This window comes from Colias eurytheme, chromosome 4 (assembly GCF_061535395.1).
Source record: "Colias eurytheme isolate Ceu_HAF_F1 chromosome 4, ilColEury1 Martin Lab GWU primary, whole genome shotgun sequence".
NCBI classification, from domain to species: domain Eukaryota; kingdom Metazoa; phylum Arthropoda; class Insecta; order Lepidoptera; family Pieridae; genus Colias; species Colias eurytheme.
In genome coordinates, this window is record NC_142983.1 from 9,000,267 (window position 1) to 9,022,105 (window position 21,839).

At 30.1% G+C, this 21,839-nt stretch overlaps 2 protein-coding genes across 2 annotated transcripts; both read right to left on the bottom strand.

Moving 5' to 3' along the window:
• Positions 1-1,400: 1,400 nt before the first annotated feature.
• LOC149909132 (nose resistant to fluoxetine protein 6-like) lies at positions 1,401-8,389 on the bottom strand. Its single transcript, XM_090101371.1, has 12 exons — positions 8,162-8,389; positions 7,737-8,088; positions 7,362-7,544; positions 6,291-6,370; positions 5,803-5,996; positions 5,411-5,528; positions 4,983-5,197; positions 4,425-4,715; positions 3,987-4,173; positions 3,401-3,543; positions 2,784-2,892; positions 1,401-1,824 (listed from the first exon to the last, which is right to left on the bottom strand). The coding sequence occupies exons 1-12, from the start codon at positions 8,349-8,351 to the stop codon at positions 1,676-1,678; spliced, it is 2,211 nt and encodes a 736-aa protein (XP_089957497.1). The 5' UTR covers positions 8,352-8,389; the 3' UTR covers positions 1,401-1,675.
• Positions 8,390-11,092: 2,703 nt separating this feature from the next.
• LOC149909133 (nose resistant to fluoxetine protein 6-like) lies at positions 11,093-21,157 on the bottom strand. Its single transcript, XM_090101524.1, has 13 exons — positions 20,980-21,157; positions 20,492-20,762; positions 19,843-20,028; positions 19,611-19,687; positions 18,810-19,003; positions 16,269-16,383; positions 14,754-14,968; positions 14,067-14,257; positions 13,360-13,495; positions 12,384-12,570; positions 11,812-11,954; positions 11,305-11,413; positions 11,093-11,124 (listed from the first exon to the last, which is right to left on the bottom strand). Exons 1-13 carry the CDS (start codon positions 21,155-21,157, stop codon positions 11,093-11,095), a joined length of 2,034 nt encoding a protein of 677 aa, XP_089957650.1.
• Between the last annotated feature and the right edge of the window lie 682 nt (positions 21,158-21,839).

The following is a 21,839-nucleotide window of genomic DNA, read 5'->3' on the forward strand; positions in this document are numbered from 1 at the left end:
CATTAAGTTTTATAAGTATAAAAGGAAATAAAAATTAACATGCATATTCATATAATCTGTCAAACGGTTATAATTAAGTTTTTAAAAAGTTAAATTAATGCACCACAAACTTTAATAGATTCAGAATATGTATAGGTAATATGTAGCCGCTTAATTATCCAAATATTACAATTTATACAGTTTAAAATAACATTGTGGACACAGTCATAATGATATCATATTTAGCACTTTTCAACAATATAAATAGAACAAAAACTGTAACAATTGTTTAACTATGAACAGCTGTTTAATTCAGTACTGTATTTAGTAGGCATATACTTTATTATAAGCGACCATCGATTTATTTAACGAAGAGTAGGTACATAAGTATAAAATTGACTTCACATAATTATACTAAGCGATTCTTTGATATATTATATCCAGTATCCATTGCATTAGAGTTTAGACTAACACGCAAATACATAAGTTTCCTTAAATTAGTTGTTGATTATGTTTTTAATGTCAAGACTAAAACAAGAATCCTAAATTGATGACTAGATGCATTGGTATGCATCCCTACAATTATTAACAAATGCAAATGTAACTCTGTCTATAAGTCTGTCTGTCTGTTCTTCTTCATCCCTTAACCACCAATCCGATTTCCATAAAATTTGATACAAATGTAGATACATGAGAAAGAACATGGGATAATTATTTTTATCTCGACTCCCACGAACGGGAAATCTTTTAAGAAATGAAACAAATTTTACACACATATAATTATTTTAATAGTGAAATCTCACAAATTATTTACACAATTTCACAATTAAATTTTTCATTATTATAAGATCTATATAGATACATATCTATTATCACCAAATAAATGTATGATGTTGCTCATTTGTATTACTAACTAATAGGCTGGTGAAACATATATTTTTATGTCTTGAGATCTACTTATATTATTATATTTAAATATACCATATAATATAATAATAATATACAGGTTGGTCCAGGAAAAATTGTCATGCGTTGGCTCAGAGTTAGAGCACCCCTCGATCTACCCGAATCGTATGCTTTAGAAATTTTTATTGTTAAGAAATATTTTACATTCTTATTTTACAAGCCAATTTTAAGCACATTGAAGTGGTTTCATTAAAAAGGAAACTTTGAATCAATTTAAAACGTTTGGTTCGTTGATTCGATATACTTTAAATAAAAAAAAATCAACACTTGTAAACTACGAAAAATAGATAACATATAAGAGGGTAATTTGGGTACCCCAAGGGGCATTCTACATTTGAAATCTCCTGTATAACATGCAATCTGATTGATTACTATAATATAATGGCTACGATTGATAAATATTTATAAAAATTAACGTATAAGTACTATAATATATTTTAAATAATTGAAGCAAAAATTTATAGTTTTCGTCAGATATCTTTGCATCTCTTATTCGATATTATTTTCAGACAAATTGTTTGTTTTTTTTTATTAATTTATCAAATTTATGAGTATTTATAATCTCCATATTAATGTCACTCATAAACGATATTCAAAACTCGAGGTTACTTTTTTGTATGATCGAAGGTTTTCTCCTTTTCTATAGTTTTAACTATAATATTATCTAAATAAATTAATTTTCAGAAATATAATTTCTCTTCTTTTTCCTTCTTTCTTCAAATAGAATCTTTCAAAGTTTACTATTTTCCGGTTTCGCCTTTTCTGCGTCATCTGGCACAAAACCATTATTACTTGTTCCATTTTTGTTCATATGTTTTTCATTTAATTCATTATGAGGTATAACTTGCTCTTGTGGTTTTGTTTGAGGTTTTTTGCCGCCTGTAAAATAATTTTTTGACATAAGACAATGCTAAAATAAAAGCGTGAAAATAAGAATTTCATAAGAAATACAATATGTATTAGGAATATTTAAGGCACGCATGGATCAAAACTTTAAATTGATTCATCTTACTTGGTAAAATACCGTTCTTATAATATCAATAGGTATTACTCAATTCAACATTATTACAAACTCTTACGATAACAATTCTAAATAAAGACAGATTTAAACACTACGGAAAAATGAGCTTGTTTCGCAGTTAAAACAGTTTCGAGTCCGTGTTTCAAGCGCATCAATACCATAATATTACATTTTATAATAATAAGAAATCTCAAAAGCATTTCATTCATAAGGAGCTAAATTTTGAGTTATAGGAATTGTCGGAATAAATGCGTAAATAAAAAAACTTTCAAGTCATTTAATTTCATTCATTATTATCATTCATAACACAAACCTACGTCACATAATTTCTTGCTGATTACATATCTGATAATGTATTAAATAACACCGCCATAAAATATATTATTATTAATGAACATTATCAAAATATTTAAATTACTTGATATCTTTATAATGCACTCCTGACCAACTTTCTGTTATGGTAAATCGATATTTCATCGAATAAATTAACTCTTCAATAGAAAAACAAAAAATCTTAAGATAAAACCTAAGTGGATGTGTGAATCAATGAAGAAAGTGAAGTCAAATGTCCCCTGGTTTGTATTTAGGCAGGTGCATTATGTATGTACATTGTACACATATTTCACTGATCGATTTTCTTTAAGAACAAGTAGGTAGGTCATCAGTCTTCTGTGTCCTGCCAGACCGAGACATGTCCTCGTGTCCACTGGGAATCGAACCCAGGCTCCCTCGGTTATATGCGCTATTGTAAATCAATGAAGCAAATAAGTAATTAATTACATACATACAACATAAAATGAGTATAAATAGGTTTTACCTCCTTCCAATATTATTTTGAAAATCGCAGAAACTGGCATATCTATAAGCGCAGTGATCAGAATAGCCAGTACTATGGTTATAAATAGAAAACCACAGAATCTGAAAAGCTGAAAATAAAAATAAAACATTAGAAACAAAAAAGAGCGTGAGTGCCGAGCACACGTGTCAGAACTCAGAAGTGAAACTTCTTTGGCAAGATACAAAAATTGCCGCCTTACTCCATGACGTGATGGTATTTCCATGACGCGATCTTGAAATTTTACTCTCAACGAGCCTAAACAAGTTTCACTTCAAAAACTACTAAAAATTTTAGTGCGTGATTCATTATGTAAAGTACAAAAAGATAAGAACTTTATACAAAATTTCTACAACGATATTATAATATTTAATAAAGAATCTTTTAAATATTGATAAGCATTTATAATCAATACTGAGAAGTGCCACTGTACTTCATGAATCATTGATAAATCAAAGTCCAATAAAAAAAATCAATTAATAGACTGAAGTATAACATAATATTACGCGTATGTAAATCAGACTAAAATTAAAACTAACTTTCCTAAAATTTACGCATTTGAATATAACTTACAGTTGTAGGATTTGTCTAAAACTTACCCCAGAACCAATGCTGAAGTAAACAGGTTCAACTGCAGACGCATAATATGCGACCATCAAAGAGAAATGCACTAAATACATTCCATACGATATTCTAGAAGGAATCTTCCAAATTCCCATGCTCAGAATGTAATTTATGGGACCTATAAAAATAGGAAAATTATTCTTATTTTATAGGTAATTATATATTATACCTAGTATAAGTACGTATTTTTAATAGATCTTCTACTGTTAATGTCTATTGTAAAAGCAAATTAAATGTCAATTTTAATACTATTGATATTAAATAATTTTTGACCTCTTTAATGCCATTTCAAAGTAAGGTTAACCACCCTTACATGTCTTTTGATAAAGCGTCTTTTGATAAAGACGCTTTAAAATTTTTGATCTTATATCAGATAACCAATTAAAAGATTATTGAAGGTCTTTTATTAATTCTAAACGTCGCGATTAGTCATAAATATTCTACACCAGATAAAAAATTAAAAACATCACCAGAAATCTAAATGAGTAATCAATATAATTGGAACAATGATTGATATATTAAAAAATGACTAATAAGAAGATAATATTAATTAAAAATTACCTCCATATCCATTAACGCATACAAATATAATCCAACCTAAACTTACACACCATACAGAACGAGTGAATGAATCTATCAAATTGCCAAAAACTTCATGGTCCCAATCGGATAGAGATTTCAAGAAGTTCAAGTATAAAACGACGAATGTCAATCCAATTGCGATTATTGTGACGATTGCACTGAGTACCTGAAATTATACAAAAATATTGTAATATCTGAAATTGAATCAAGGTGTAAAACGTTAAAATATATCATAGTGGTAAGATGATGGTGATCAGTCGTCTGGTTTTTCTCAAATCTAATCTAGTAAATCTTCAGAAATTGTACTTGAAATTTCACAGATATTAACGCACGCTTATGTAAATCATGCTAAATGTAAAATATTTTTGTTCATTTCTATTCTACAATACCTATTTAATAAATAAACAAATAACTTACCGCGGACATTTTGAATTCCTTATTCCTATAAACACGCAAGAAGTATCCAACTATCATTCCCACGAAGAACGGTGGGGAGCGAGTCAAAATATTTACATAGTAATAAGTATAATAATCTGTAATATCAGCGAAGAAAATATAGCAGATTGTTATAGTCAAAGATACGATCATGCCAAATGTAAGAGCTGACCAAGAAGATCGTTTGCCGGTTCCTAACATCCAATACAAAACTAAAGGAGATATTATATGCAGCTGCATATCAATTGCTAAGTACCACGTTACTCCCAGACACTGAAATATAAAATGATGATATTTAATTTGAATGTGTATGAAACTAAGCAAACACTATTTTGATTAAAATTTAAGAGATTTATAAATTAATTGAAGAAGCAACGCGAATTATTGATGTTAAGGATATATGCTACAACAATCTTTCAGAAGGAAACGTTGAGGTCGGAACATTTGTGTTATTTTTATCGTATATTTGTGTAACGAAATAACATTTGAATTTCATATTTTTTTCAAACGTGTTATTGATAACAATAAGTAAATACTCACCGCCTCGTGTGGATTAACAAAGTTCTGTACATACAATAACGTCGACCACCAGAATGCTCTACACCTGTGGACATTAGTTCCAGCCAAGTCCCAAAGAGGACCATCTGATATTCTATTATACAACGAAGCTTCAAAAAGTATCACCGTCGCTAATATTGGAAACATACGAACTAATCTATTTAAGTAAAATATATGTAGATTCTTGAGTAATGCCACTGAAAAGAAAGTTTTTTTTAATAATAGCAAAAGAGTCCAAAAAATAGAATAAATTGAATTAAGGCGGATTCACAGGTGGCCAAGAGGCTAGGCGTTACCTTGGGTTGGCAAAAACACGCGCGTTCGAATCACGGCTCGTGAATTATATTTTCTATCATTTCAAAAAAAAAGAGGTAAAATATAGGTAAGTTGTTGGGATATCAAATACTTACCACCATCTTTAAATTTGGCGACACTTATATAAACTAGTAGGAGACCACTGAGCATAAAGAATGTGTCTACAGTGTGAAGAGCCCCCGTTATCCAAATACCTTTTACATCTTCTTGCCACTAAAACATATAAAATTTAAAATAAATAACTACACATTACTAATATTATAATCAATTGACGTATTTATAAAATGTCTGAATACATATTTTTACATATTTCCTTAATTATTAATGATCTCATAGATATCTACTTAAATAATAAATCCAAGTCGATAAAATCAAAACTTTACCATTGAATAGTGAATCAATAGTGATTACTGATAAAGGATTAAATAATTTAGATAACATCAAATAATTAATGAACATAATAATTGTAATAAAACTATTAATTTACCTCAAGAAGATCTAAAAGATTAGCCCCTACTGGTGGTATAATGTAGTATGTATGTCCAAGAAGTACCCAAAGCATAGCCATAGCCCTGACTCCATCTAGACATTCCAATTTACCTGGCTTATCGGGAGTGTGTAATAATATGACCATATTGCTATACGCAGAGAATATTCGCAATGGATGCATTTGTTTCGGATCTGCAATATTTAATGTCAATCTGTTTAATATCAATACAAAAAACCTCATGTGAACATTTGTTAAGCAACAGTTAAGTTATTTACTACTTTAAAATGTTGTGGCAACTTTGTTTAAAAGTTTTCGCTCCTCGAGCGAGAACTTTCAACATGCGTTTTCCACTTAACAAAGATGTTGACAGTAACTTTGGAACATATTAATTGAACTTTATTACCAAATAAATGTTTACTAGTGTTTACAACGCATACGGCAAAAATAAAACTGATTTTTCATATTTAAGAAAATTGGTTACTTACTCTTTTTGAGGTAAAATATGTGGTGTACATCGTAACAAGTGCTGACCAAAATTATGAATCCAAGAATTGAAAAAATTGCTCTGAAAATAATTAATTACGTAAATAATTGAACATTAAATATTTTTTTTTATTATTTGCTGTTATTATTCTATACGTTTCTAGGATGATAAGATTAGAAGCTTAATTCTATCCAATTAATGATCAAAGATAATATCAACTACTACGAAATGTTTGATTTACACTTTAAAGTAATATTCTGTGTCGATAACAGAACTCTTCATCTGAGTTACATTGTTTACTTTACTGTTGACCTGCTACAGAATCGCTTCCGTTTAAAAGTTTTAAAACATTAATATTCATAAATTTTGCAGTAGACACCTTCTGTGATGTTTGATATGAAAAGTATTTAACACTAAAAAATACTATATAACTTAAGTTACATTTATACATAATATATCTTATATATGATGACATGTAATGATGTATATGATGACATTAAAACACATAAGCAATTCAATAGAAGTCGAACTTAAGAGTCACCCACAAAAATCAGCAGTGAATGTTTCACTAGATAGTATTGATAAATTAATAGTAATAAATTACGAAAAATATGATTAGCTACCGGATGAGAGATAGATAAATAATTAATAGGCAGGTACATAGTGAAAATACATAGAAAGATTTTCTTTTTATAGTCGCCAATAAATAATTTTTTTTACAAGTAAATAATGTTATTTTTTACTGATTCGAAATGAATTACGATCAATGACATAGCGGTCATATTATGCACATTTTCAATATCGCTGAAGTGATTATATTTTATGAATGAAGACCATATTATGTAGACTTAAGAAATAATGTTTAAGATCAGGTAGAAAGAGTATCTAGTATCTGTAGTTGGAGTATCTGCCAAGTTCCACACATGACACAATGCTACTGAATGATATTCGAAACCTACCGAAGGAGATGATATTAGAAAATTAACGATTTGTCCTTTCCGAAGAAACCAGACAATTTCCTTTTAGGAAGATTTAGTAGCAAACCTAATTCTATATACCGTAAGATACTCACATAGCAACATAATCTGCAGTAACCCAATTCTTGTCGTTTGGAAGACGACATACATCCTCGTTAACCTGTATGACGCTGCTTATATCCAGAATGCTGTTAACTGCTTCATCTACCGTACAGGCTTTTGGTATACATATTCCTAGTGTAAACTGTAAACCAGTTAGGGCACCTGCATCGCCAAGCCTAGAAATAATGGAATTTAAAATTGTTCTGAAAAACTATAAGGTTAACAAGTAAAAAGCATATAATCGATATTCCAGCAATACCATTATTAATTATAATTCACAAAGTAGGTATAACATTTTTTGCAATCAATTATAATTTTGTAGGGTTTTGTTCAAATATTAGATATCTGTATATAATACATAAACATACCTGGAATCGCGGTTATTTTTTGTTGATCCTTTAAGGTCAGGTCCAAAAACTAAATAATCTCTAAGACTTGAATGTTTTTGTTCTAAATCTTTTAAAATTCTTTGGTCGTCTGATAAAAGGTTTTGAGCTAAAATTTCCCATTCTTTCGTCCTCTCTGGCAACCAATCAATTTGTGGCAAAGAAAGAGCATTAGCGTTCTGTTTTAGCCCAACATTAACAGTGCAATACTTTCCTTCAATTGTTCTAGTATCATCCATAGATCTACTGATTTTCAAGCATTGGAAGAAGTTGCCCAAACTTTTTAAATTTCCAGTCAATATACCCTTTGGTATTCTGGGCCCAGCATCAAAAACTAGAATTACGAGAGGTGCTAATTTTATTCGTGCCCAATATAAAATAATGTAAAAATCGATAAATAAACTTACACTGTAATAGTAATGCTGTATCATTAAACAGTATATGATTCAATTGTTGTCTGCACAGTTCTGAATCCAAAACACTTTCATGTAACTCTCTGTCGAAGGCATAACCACCAGGATAGTCACTTACATATAATTTAGCGTGTGATTGAGAAATAAATAATAAACTTAAGTAAAAAATGTGGAAAGCCTCCATCGTACGCGAATTATTCACAACTGGATTAATTGGCGATGCCCCCGTATCGAACGAGATAAATTATTTATTGAAGTGCTTAATTTTTGTATTGCGACAGTAATACTGACCATATCTTATCTTTCATAATCGCATGGTGTACGGCTGCTACATTTTTTATTTTTTTGTTTGAATTACATTGATTTTATCTTACTCAATGAGGTATTTCCTCGAATCCTAGCTTAAGAATGTTAGCTATTAATATAGATTAAATTAAGTTAATAGGGATGATTTATATTTTTTTTAGCACACTCTTTTATAAAACTGAATTCTTTAAGAAAAATATTTATAAGACCTGAAACATAGGTCTATTTTGAGTGATACATACATATATCTGTTTGTAACATCATTACTCTAAATTTGACACTAATTTGTATCCGTATAAATTTTATAACAACATTGTAATTATTGCGTGATTATCGTATTCCTTTACATCAGCATGAATTGTAGGTACCTAATAAACCTAAGTTTTCTATGAAATTACTTTTGCAATAGAAACGAAAAAAAAGGTAATAATACTGTATGCTTTTTCTCGTTGAATTAAAAAGTTCATGGTAATACCAAATTTCCTGCATAGGCCACGTTAAGTTATTTACTTACAAATTACATACTTTTTTTGACTATGAAACTATAAATTAATGGAAAAATACAGTGACTAGACTAAAACAATGAATATTTTATTTAATCAGTTAGTTCTGATTGTCCAATTGATAAAATTCAAGTAATTATTAATCCTTAGATAAGGCAGTGATTCTTTGTTAAAACTAAAGTACTAGGTACCGGATGTTACTCGGTTATTTTTTTAGTTAACAACAATGTTATTGTGAAATGATTTCGTAAATGATAATTGATAACTGATTTACTGGAAGACAAGCTTGGACAGTGTCTTTATTATCTTTATTTCATTTATTAATGAGGGAAAACAAATTTTGAAAGTAAATCTTTTTTGTTTTATTTTAGGAAAATAACAGCAAATATATTAAAGCATGAAGTTTGGTTTTTTTTCTGTAGGGGACATTTTTTAATTGTGATGTATAAAATAAACTGAATTATGTGAACTACCAACATTTTTTTTCCAATATTTGAATTCTTACACCAAAATACTGATTGACCTAGTATATCTATTAAGATTTGTGTAAATCATATAAATTGATTAAGTCATAAAATATCGTGTGCGGTGTGACCTACCAAAAACTGAAGCTATGTATTCCAATTTGAAATTATACCTACCAATCCACATCGACACATCATTTATAGATAATATATAAGTAGGTATAGTCTTAGATCAATAATTATTCAATTGCCTTTTTATTTACACAAACCTAAAATTACAATATTAAAAAGCAATTAATAATCCAGTAGTTATTTGCTTATAATATTTTCTGATTATTTCACATGATAAAAGCCATAGGCGCACTTACACGTGTTTTTGTACTTGTAGTCAAGTATTGCCGATAAACATTAATGTAAAGATTACTTCAAGGGGCCAGTAATCGCTAAATAGAGCACCTCTTTTAAAGGCTTTATATTAATTTAAGTACCCATATTTTTTTCCGTCAGATTGATATTATATTACTTTTAAAGTTATTTTAGAAACAATGTTAAAATAAAAAGACGTGTGGCACTCGGGGACTGCCGCGGTAAAGCTATTGCATGCTATGCCTTCAAGCTGCACCTCCGTGTCCGTTGGAGTAGGGAGCGTGAGGTTTTTTCGTTACAGAATTTCTCGATTCGGTCCCCGCGCTCAAGGCCCGCGATAGAAGCTATGAAATAGCTATAATATTGATTTTCTATGAAGTGGTATTCGTTCGAAATTGCTCCAGCTCATTTCTAGCAATATCAACGGTGCATTTACATCAAACGAACATAGAGCTGGAGCTAGAGCAAGAGCATTATTTCGCGATCTTTTAGTGTAAACGAAAACTCGTATTCAGTGTTGTTCAGTATTTGAACATTGCATAGAAGAACTAAGAACAACGAAAAACACTAAGAAGAACACTAAGAACAACGAAAGAATGCTCTACGCCTGTTTCCACTAAAATAATTTGACATCATGGGGTTAGAATGAGCTTGGAAAGAGCCAAGGAATGATCTCACTCGTTTGATGTAAATGCAGACATACTTTTTTATAATGTCAATTATTTTGATTATTTTTCCGACCCCAATATCGACCAATAGAATTGCACCATTCGACGTCACGTGGTATACAACCTACATGGTATTATACTGATAATTTTTTGAAAATTTTCTCTGGTCGTTGACGTCAAACTGACAGGTTGAATTCAATTGTGAAATTATTGGCCGACATTTGGGACGGAAAAATAATCCACCGAATACCACACGAGCTTCAAAATTATCTGGCATTTCCCTCAAGGTTCCCTGCAAACAAATAAAGTCGTCAAGTTTTTCAGGAAAAATCACTCGCGCTTCGCGCTCGTGATTTTTTAACCTTGACTAAAAACTTGACTCCTTCATTTGTTTGCAACGAACCTATCGGAAAATACCCGATAATTTTGAAGCTCTTGTGGTATAAAAAGTGATAAATTCGAAATATTTTGAATAATTCTATCGTATAAAAAAAACAATAGGTATCTATGTCTCATAAGAACAGGGTGTTGTTGCAATAGCATAAAATAAAGACAATATAAATAAATTAATTAATTTTATTCAGTCAGAAGTTTTATCATTTTTTGTGGAGTCAGGTTTCAACGGTACGACCACTTTTTTCTAAGGCCACCTAAAAAAATTAAAAGTTTTATATATATTTTGTTTTCAGGACGATCAAGTAGGAAAAAAAAATTTAAAGATGTGAAAAAAGGTCAATGGATAAAATGAAAAAGTCTTAAGGTATTCGAAACTTAAATCATGAAAAGGAAAGGGTGTTTGAGCTTTTGTACTAACTATATAACTGACTTACCTCCGCTTAACATAATTCTGAACAAAGTAGAAAAAGGCAAATCTACAAGAACACATGCGGCAATCGTGACAAAACCACACACAACTAGATAACCACAGAAGAAGAACATCTGAAATTATAAAGTGCATTATATTATTATTTCGGATTTCGTATTTCTTACAAGTACTTGACACCTTTTAATATACAAAAATACTTTGAAATCTTAGTTAAAATATCGTAAAATTTGAAAATAATTAGATACAGATCCAGAATAATTATTGTATAATACCTAATTAAAGAATTAAAAATAAAATACATATCATTATCAAAAGTATAAAAAACATTAATTTCTTTATAATATATTTTACAAAGCTATCGAATAAACGATCAAAATATCTAAAGTGAGGTAAAGAAACATTGCTCATAATTTTTTCAAGAATTGCAAATCTTTCTGAACTATTACAATTTGAACTTATAAATTTACCACTATATTTTATTTTACAAATATATTATATGAAATTAACTCACAATATTTCCAACTGTGAAGTAAATAGGGGCCACTCTGCTAGAATTAATAATGACCATAATGGCATAGTGCATTATGTACAAAGCATAGGATAAACGGGCTGGTATCTTCCACATTTTTAGAGATAGAAACCAATTTATTGGTCCTGGAATATAAAATTACTAAAACTATAACAAATTAACAAAATATAAGCATTTAGGAAAGATGAGACGCTTGCAGATCTTATACGTGAATTTATGTCTTTTTTGGGAAATAAAACTAAATAATTTTATATACCCTTTAATTAATTAGAACATAGATGTATCGATGAAACTAGATTAGCGTCGTCGTGGTTTTTTTTTTTTTTCAATATAATAGCTAATAGTCAGATACGACTCTCTGAAATAATGTTCATTATTGGCTTATTTATTTAAAATAAATTTATAAGAGTATGAAATTTGTTTACAGTTGACTCTATAATCTATATTAACTGATCATTATATCATATTACTTCTATCTAATATCTATAGCCACAATTTAATATAATATAAAACTTACTAAATAATTCAACTACCTAATATAAAAATTAACCCACCTGCAAACCCATGAACACAGGAAAATATAACCCATCCCAGTGCCAAAGCCCACGCGGGTCTTACAAACGAATTGATCAAACTATCCGCTGTTTGATTATCCCAACTCGATTGGATTACGGGATAGGAACTGTAGATTGTTAGTCCTTGTACAGCTAATACTAAAAACCAGATTATTATGTTCATTATCTGTGAAAGAAAGTTATTTAAATTAATAAAGATAGAAATAAAGAGAAACGTTGATTTTCTAAAGGTTAGATTTGCATACAACCTAACACAAGAAAACATTCTCAAATGTAAACCTCAATTTGCTGTAGAATATTAACCTAAAATGTATCATTTAATTTTACCAAAATATGACTAATTAGGCGCTTAAGAAAAATAAATTATAAAAGTTTTTAAAACTTAAAACAAGACACCCATTCCAATTCCTTTGTACAATAATTTAGACTAGTTAAGCTTTATAAAGCTTTTGTAAACTTCTGAAAGTTAAAACTCGAAATAAGATATCTATACAAAATTATTTGCAGAAACAACAAAATCACTAAAAAATTCTCTAGCATCACCTAATTTTCACTTATAATATCACAAGAGCTTCAAAATTATCGGGTATTTTCCGATAGGTTCGTTGCAAACAAATGAAGGAGTCAAGTTTTTAGTCAAGGTTAAAAAATCACGAGCGCGAAGGGCGAGTGATTTTTCCTGAAAAACTTGACGACTTTATTTGTTTGCAGGGAACCTTGAGGGAAATGCCAGATAATTCTGAAGCTCGTGTGGTATTCGGGAGATTATTTTTCCGTCCCAAATGTCGGCCAATAATTTCACAATTGAATTCAACCTGTCAGTTTGACGTCAACGACCAGAGAAAATTTTCAAAAAATTATCAGTATAATACCATGTAAGTTGTACTACGTGACGTCGAATGGTGCAATTCTATTGGTCGATATTTGGGTCGGAAAAATAATCTCAAATATTTACCTTTGATATTTCCACTTTTTCATTCTGCCACACGTGAAGTAAATATCCAAATACCATTCCCACTAAAAAGGGTGGTGCTCTTGTTAACGTATTCATGTAATAATATATTCTGTAGTACATAAATTCGTCTATACGACTGAAAAGTAAATCTAATATTATAATAAAAAAATATTTATTTAAATTAATATTTAATTAACATTTTTAAGTGTGCTAAGTTTTGGGTTCAAGACAATCCCTAACTATTATATATTGAATATTTAACTAATTATTATTTAAATAACACAACTTAAAATCTCGTTTTTACTGGAAAAATATTTATATTTTTAAAAACAATAATTAAAGTATTAGGTAATAAAAAAACGATTTCAAGGGTAGCAAATTTTAATATAGGTCAGTAAGTTACAAGTGGAAATTATACATTTCTAATATAATTTACCAGTTAGATTACCGATTCTTTGATTACAAACAAAATATTTGATCAATATAATATTTATCAAGCAGCATAACAATTTTAACAAAAAAAGCATTGATGGTTCAGTGGTGTGGTGAGGACCTCGGACTTAATAAGTCGGGGACTTATCGATTTGAGTCCGAGGTTCGAGACCAGGGGATCGTGAAGAAAATAAATTTTTATCTGCACATAATATGATGATGATGATGATAGCAAAAATAATTAACAAAAATTATAATAATATAAAAAGCCATACTTAGTCAACATGCTAGAAGGAAAGTTCTTAGCGAAGTTATAAATAGTGGCCGCTGCTATAGAACCAAGCAAACCAACGGTTAGACCAATCCATGCTATATTACGTTTACCACTAAGTACCAAAAATAGTACGAGAGGTGATAGTATGTGTAGTTGAACGTCTATCGCCAAGTACCATGTTATTGAGACACACTAAAAGCGAAAAAAATACCATTTTTACTATAATAAAGAGTGAATTCTAGTAATTTCGATGTTCATTCTGAATTAAGTTACATAATAACATTTATTTTTAGATTACAGATAAAAAAAAATAAAAGGACGAACTGTTACTGAAAGAAAAAAATTGATAAGATCATTCTAATCTTATACTTAATCACATGGTACCTATGAATTTAGGAAAAAAAGACGTGTGGCACTCGGGGACTGCCGAGGTAAAGCTATTTCATGCTATGCCTTCAAGCCACACCTCCGCGCCCGTCGGAGTCGGGAGCGTGAGGTTTTTCGTTACTAAATTTCTGGATTCGGTCCCCGCGCTCAAGGCCCGCGATAGAAGCTATGCAATAGCTTAAAAATATGTAAATAAAGTACGAGATCATAAAAAATCACTCCATAATTCATACCTACAAATTATATATTGGTACCTATAACCTAACCATTCATATATTCAATACCTATCAAGAATACTTACAACATTTTTTGCGTTCAAATAATTCTGTACATACAAGAAAGTAGACCACCAATGCGCTCTACAAATTTCCGCATATTTAGCCACAGGTTCCCAAAATGGACCATCAGATATATGATTAAATAATGTAGCTTCGAACAGAATCGTCAAAGCGAGTATTGGAAACATGCGCAAGAGACGATTGAGATAAAACTTATGGAGATTTTTCAAAAGACCCACTGAAACAAGAACCTGTATTATTATAAACAGTATGTAAAAAAACAATAATAAGTAACTACTCCCGTATTTTATATTTTACTAGCTGTTGCCCGCAGCTTCGCCTGCGTGGAAAAGATAAATTTTCATCGTACAAACTTTCATCCCCAATTTTACCCCTTTAGGGGATGAATTTTCTAAAGTCCTTTCTTAGGCCTTACGCCTACGTTATGACATCTACCTGCATGCCAAATTTCAGCCCGTTACGTCCAGTGGTTTGGACTGTGCGACGTGCGTTGATAGATCACTATATCAGTCACCTTTGAGTTTTATATATAGAGATTAAATCGTAATTCGAAAAAGAAATTCGAAAAAAAAATAAAAAAGCATCGTGTCACTGATTTATTGTTTGATTTAAAATACAATCAAAGAAAAGGATTAAAGTATTAGAACTTGCAATATTTTTATCGTATGCATTAAGGAGTGATTCGTAACAATTATTTTAATTAACTTATTGCTTATCTAAGAATGTTGTAAGTCACCAGTAAACTATTAATAAAAAATGTTTTCGAAGACAAATAATCTTAAACACAAATCAAGAAATTACATGTTACAGTTACACAGTTTTAAACTGTTAATTATTATTACGACTCATTTAAGTTTAAGTCTTTGTTAAGACTCATTTAATCACTGAAAATATAATTATTATCTAAGTTTTAATTAGTAATGGTCAGCCTACTAGAGAGATAGGTAGTACATACAGTAGCCATAACCAATATAAGCTCATAAAAATATAGTCAATACAATCTCAAGGGCAAATTAAGGAAATCACAAGAAATTCTTTTATCTACGATTATACATTCACTTTAACACCTCCCTACTGAAATTTCCAAAGTCTATCGAGATAGTGGGGTAATAAAGATTAATTTTATGACTTTAATACTAAATCGACAGAAATATTATAAACTATATATTACGTTTTGTTAGATAAGAAACTGTTGAATTACGTAAAAGTGTTATAATAATATTATTGTCTTCGTAAATTTTCTGCGTCAAAAGGATTCTTGATGCTTTTGTCATTTAAAAACTATGGTAAAGATTGTGAATGACAAAAATGTTATTTATTGTAATTTTGTATGATTGGGAAAGAAATGAATATTAAATAAAATTAATAGCAAAGAAATACATAATTCATAAATTAAATGACAATTTGGTTCCTAAAGATTCTACATCAGAATGAAGACCTACGCTTTCCAAATACTTTCAACATTAAGTACCTCTGGGATTCCGTCAAAGCTTGGATATAAATAAAGGTATACTTACAACTATTTGTTTTACCAACAGTGCAATAAACCGCAAGCAAACCACTGAGCATAAAGAATGTATCTACAGCAAGATGCCCTGCAACTACCCACAATGCTTTCGCAGACGAGACCCACTGAAACGAAACATTTTCATAAGTTTTATAGCATTTAATATAACGCTTTATAAATCACAAATTAGACAAAATAGAAAACGTTCTATCGCGAGGCGGGTTTGAAGGCGAAAGACGTTCGAAATCCGCCCCGAAACCAATTTTTTTCTACCTATTCCAGCGTTAGCGTTTAGTATTATGTATTCTGTGCCTATTCTTTAAAAAAATATCATTAGGAATCTCTCGTTTAGAAATAAGTGCTTTTGAATTTAAAAGGCTGTTTGTTCAGCGTTTTAAATATGAATAAATTCCTAGATGCAGGCGTGAAATTAATTAATAACAAATAAATACCTAATAATTTTATTAATTACATCGATTATATTTTAGAGTAGGTACCTATATCTTAACATTTTTAAAATAATAAACACTAGTGATTATAATACTTCATCATTAGAAATCATTATTACCTAATCATCCTTTGATTATCTTATTCCTAAAATGATTATTGCTACTAAGAGAAGCTTTTAGATTCCGTCGAGACACTTATTGTAATTTATGCTTTCCAAAAAAACAGTTATGTTTCCAAGAGAAATTCAACCCAGGACCACAAGCTTATTACTGAATTCGAAATATATGGTCTACTTTATCTATTCATAATATTAATTATAATTAATATTTATTTCTAGATATTCATCTATAACTATTTATCGGATAAAATTTTTTATTTCATGATCAATTTAGGACCTTTGTCAACAGTTAGAAGTTATTCCTAAAACCAACATTAACTATTTCCCGTACAAAGTCCACTCTGTTTGTAGCTGTCAAATAACATCATAACGTGATCATAACAAAACTAAAAAGTAGGTATTTTGGATTCGTATAATATAAGAAATTACACGCGAGCCCGGGTTAAATGTAATAAGAATGTACTACGATTCTACACAGCTACCTAATTGATGCTGATAACAAATCGCAGCAAGTCAAAGACTATTAGCAAAGTGAGGGTAGTTGGGTCAAACGTCGTATAAACAACGTCCGAGCCCCTAGGAGCAATTCGTACGAATGCGCCACGAGTCAAAGGAAAGCGGCAATTTATGGTTTTCGATACCTTAACATGCTTTGATAGGAAATAGTGACAACTATTCATCCACAAAAATATTGAATCAAAAGTTACGTCCATTAATACCTGATAAAAACATAAATACTAAAAGAATTGCGAATCCGCGTGGACCCCCAAGTTTTTAATACAATAAATAATGTCGCTAACATCACGTCATTCAAACATTAGCTTTATCTGAGGAATCGATGTTCATAAGATAATAATATTATTTAGTTACTTGTGATTATCATAATATGAGAAAACACTAAGAATAGTTATGTATAAAAATAACTGATAAAGTAATTATGGAAATTTACCGATAATTTCTAGGACATATAACTATTTATCGGATAAAATTTTTTATTTCATGATCAATTTAGGACCTTTGTCAACAGTTAGAAGTTATTCCTAAAACCAACATTAACTATTTCCCGTACAAAGTCCACTCTGTTTGTAGCTGTCAAATAACATCATAACGTGATCATAACAAAACTAAAAAGTAGGTATTTTGGATTCGTATAATATAAGAAATTACACGCGAGCCCGGGTTAAATGTAATAAGAATGTACTACGATTCTACACAGCTACCTAATTGATGCTGATAACAAATCGCAGCAAGTCAAAGACTATTAGCAAAGTGAGGGTAGTTGGGTCAAACGTCGTATAAACAACGTCCGAGCCCCTAGGAGCAATTCGTACGAATGCGCCACGAGTCAAAGGAAAGCGGCAATTTTTAGTTTTCGATACCTTAACATGCTTTGATAGGAAATAGTGACAACTATTCATCCACAAAAATATTGAATCAAAAGTTACGTCTAACATTAATCTTCTTATATATAAAAATGAATCGCAAAATGTGTTGGTAAGCGCATAACTCGAGAACGGCTGAACCGATTTCGATAATTCTTTTTTTATTATATTCCTTGAAGTACGAGGATGGTTCTTATGTAGAGAAAACGTAAACATGTACCACGGGCGAAGCCGGGGCGGACCGCTAGTACCTGATAAAAACTTAAATACTAAAAGAATTGCGAATCCGCGTGGACCCCCAAGTTTTTAATATAATTAATAATGTCGCTAACATCACGTCATTCAAACATTAGCTTTATCTGAGGAATCGATGTTCATAAGATAATAATATTATTTAGTTACTTGTGATTATCATAATATGAGAAAACACTACGAATAGTTATGTATAAAAATAACTGATAAAGTAATTATGGAAATTTACCGATAATTTCTAGGACATCTAAATAGTCACTTATCTTTCACCACGAAGCAATATCATGTAAAAAACAGGTAAGATCCTTGCTTTTAATAATAAATTAGTTAATAACAAAATTATACAAACCTGATCAGCTTCAAAAGGATTCAAAGTAAACGGTTGTGACGAAAATGAATGGCCCACAAATATCCATAACATAGATAATGCTCTTATACCATCTACACATTCTAAAGAGCCAGGTTTGGAGGATATATCAAAAAATGTTTTGCCATTTTTGAGAACTGAGAACGATAGCAATATTTCATTTGCTTGCTTTGCATCTGAAAATGGTAATTTTACTTCAGTTTAGATCACAACTATTCCGATCTAAGAAATTCAAACATTACTATTCATACACGTAGAATTTCAATCTTAATTAAACATTCTTCTTTTAACCAATAGAATAATATTATCATTGCATTAATGCTTATTTATAATATAATGAGTAATACCCCTGTAATCCAAGTTGATCTATTTATGTTATGTTTTATTATACTGGATTATCTTATTATCTCAATAATACTATCTATATTATTCAATAAATCCATCTACATTAAGTACTATTTCATTAATTCTACTGTTTATCAGGCAGTCGTCATTAATGTATAGAAAAAAAAGACGGGTTGCACTCCGGGAGTGCCGGCAGAAGTGAAAACTTGATTATTAACGTTTAGCATGTTTGATATTTTGGAATGGTATCCGTCTTACGCATGGAATATAAGGGATTAAAAAAAATCCGTCTTACGCTTTTTCGATCAGGCCACGTGTCCTGACGCGAGTTTAAGATTTTATACCCAACGCCGCTAAAGAAGTTTTCACTTCAAAAAATATTTGTATAAGCGGCAATTTTATAGTGTTTAATTTTGTTTTGTTTCCTATGAGTCTTACCTGCACTTTTTTGTCTAGTCACAATATCGTAAGTTGTACTGATGATTGTCAATAAACCAATAAGGCCTAAAATTATGCTGAAAAGACAAGGCAGTTAAACACTATAAACATACAATTTTCTTCAGGGCAGGTCAGATCAAGTTTTAAATTATTTGAAAAAAATCAAATACAATAATTCAAATTACGTAGGAATTTAACTAATTTAAATATATTAACTAGTTTTAATACCTACACTGCAATAGTATCTCCTGTGACCCAAGGTTTATCATTTGGTAAACGGCAAAAATCATCTTCATATTGAAATCCCAGAGAAGTAATATTGAATAGTAACCCATCTATTGCCTCTTTTGTTGTGCACGGCTTTGGTATACATAAAGCTAATCTTAACCTTGTGTTAGTTAAAATAGATATTATATTCCTGAAACAAATTTTGTTTGTATAAACTTTTTCTAGCTTTTTTACAGTATGAGTGAAATCATGGAAGGAAAATTAGAAAGGCTTATAAATCTCAAGTAAATGCTCAAGTAAATGTTGAATTAGCCATTACATAGTTTAATAATTTAATAGAAATTGATGTGCTGGTTGACTACGAAAGAGAAGAAAGAAGAAAGTTGTATATAAGAAGCATATGGAAAATATCTTATAAAAACACAATCACAAAATAATGGAATGTAATATGTGTATAAACTCAATATATTTGTTAATTATTTATTGTTATATTATTATTTATATTTTCAACAATATCCACCTCTTTCTCTTTGCTTCTTAATTCTTAACCTTTTAAATTTGCTAACAAATTAAGTTAAACGTAGTTCATATTTAGTGAAGTTGTTTAACTAAAAGCAGTTTTGTTATCTAAGTACTTTCTATCTACATCTTACCTGTTGTCAATCCCATTACTCATCTCATATTGTTCAATAGGTTTCCATTCATTTTCACTCAATCCATGTTTCATAGGATTAAGCCATTGTGGAATATTCTTTTTTCTTCTAGGCTCCGAATTTGGAGTTGTTCGTATGACACAGTATTTTCCACTTATATCCATTTCATTATCTACATTTTGATTTATTTCGAGACATGAAAAATAATTCCCCATGTCGAGTGTGTTTCCTTTTAAAAGACCTCTTGGTATTCTTAAGCCAGCATCTAGAACTGAAAATTATACGATGTCGTAATAATTATTATCTATTGTTACCAACCGAATTTCCTTTTGTATGAAAGTTACATCTAATACGTGTTATAATTACGTTATCTTCTTAAGTTTAAGACGATACAGATGTAGTATGTATGTGTATGTGTAGATGTACTATTAATATTCTTCACTTTAATTATAAAAAAAATTGTTATGAAAATAGTATCTAGGACTCACATTGCGCCAACAAAAAGGAATCGTTCGTAACCAGATAATTTAACTGCTTCTGACATTCTTCCGAATCTAATACTTCTTCATATAAATGTTTATCAAACCCCGTTGTAGGAGGATCTAATTTTAATGATATATGACCACTAACAGAATGCGATATTAAAATTAAAAATATAATTAACATTGTGACACAATTATCACTTAGTATTGTTTTCTACTTAATGAGAAGCATTGGTAAATTATTATGCAATTACCGTGCATAATAAAACTGAATTTATCAGGCTATCGATAACCATTTAAAGAAAAAGTCCGCGAAGATTAAATCCAACAAGACAAAGGGTAAGTGCACTTCGTAGATAATAATAGAAACGCTAAACAATCTGTACTTTTGGTAAGTAATTAATACATTTTCTATATATACGTCTTTTCCCGCACATAATTAAAGAAACGTCGGGTTGAATTCCATATGAACACAATAAAAATAATTAAAAATATGATCCTAAGTATATCTATTATCTATCCTATATAATATTATGTGCTGCTGTGTGTGCTGTGATATCACAGCCTATATTATGTAGATCCTGACTAGTAATATATTTTTACATTTTTTTATACAACAACCAGCAAAGGAGAGGGCGGTGCACTTGATAATCATAGCCTTTATGCAATTGCAACGTCAGGGAACATTATTTGATTTGATTTGATTTTTAGATTGTTTTGCCGGCCTTTGAGAGATGCGTAGGCTCTTTTTTTGAAGGTATCCATATCGTCTTCAGATGGAAACACCCAAAATGGCAAGCTGTTCTACAAATCAAGAGAAGTGCAATAGGCGGCTCACCGTAGAGTGAGCAGCTTCGTGAAGCATT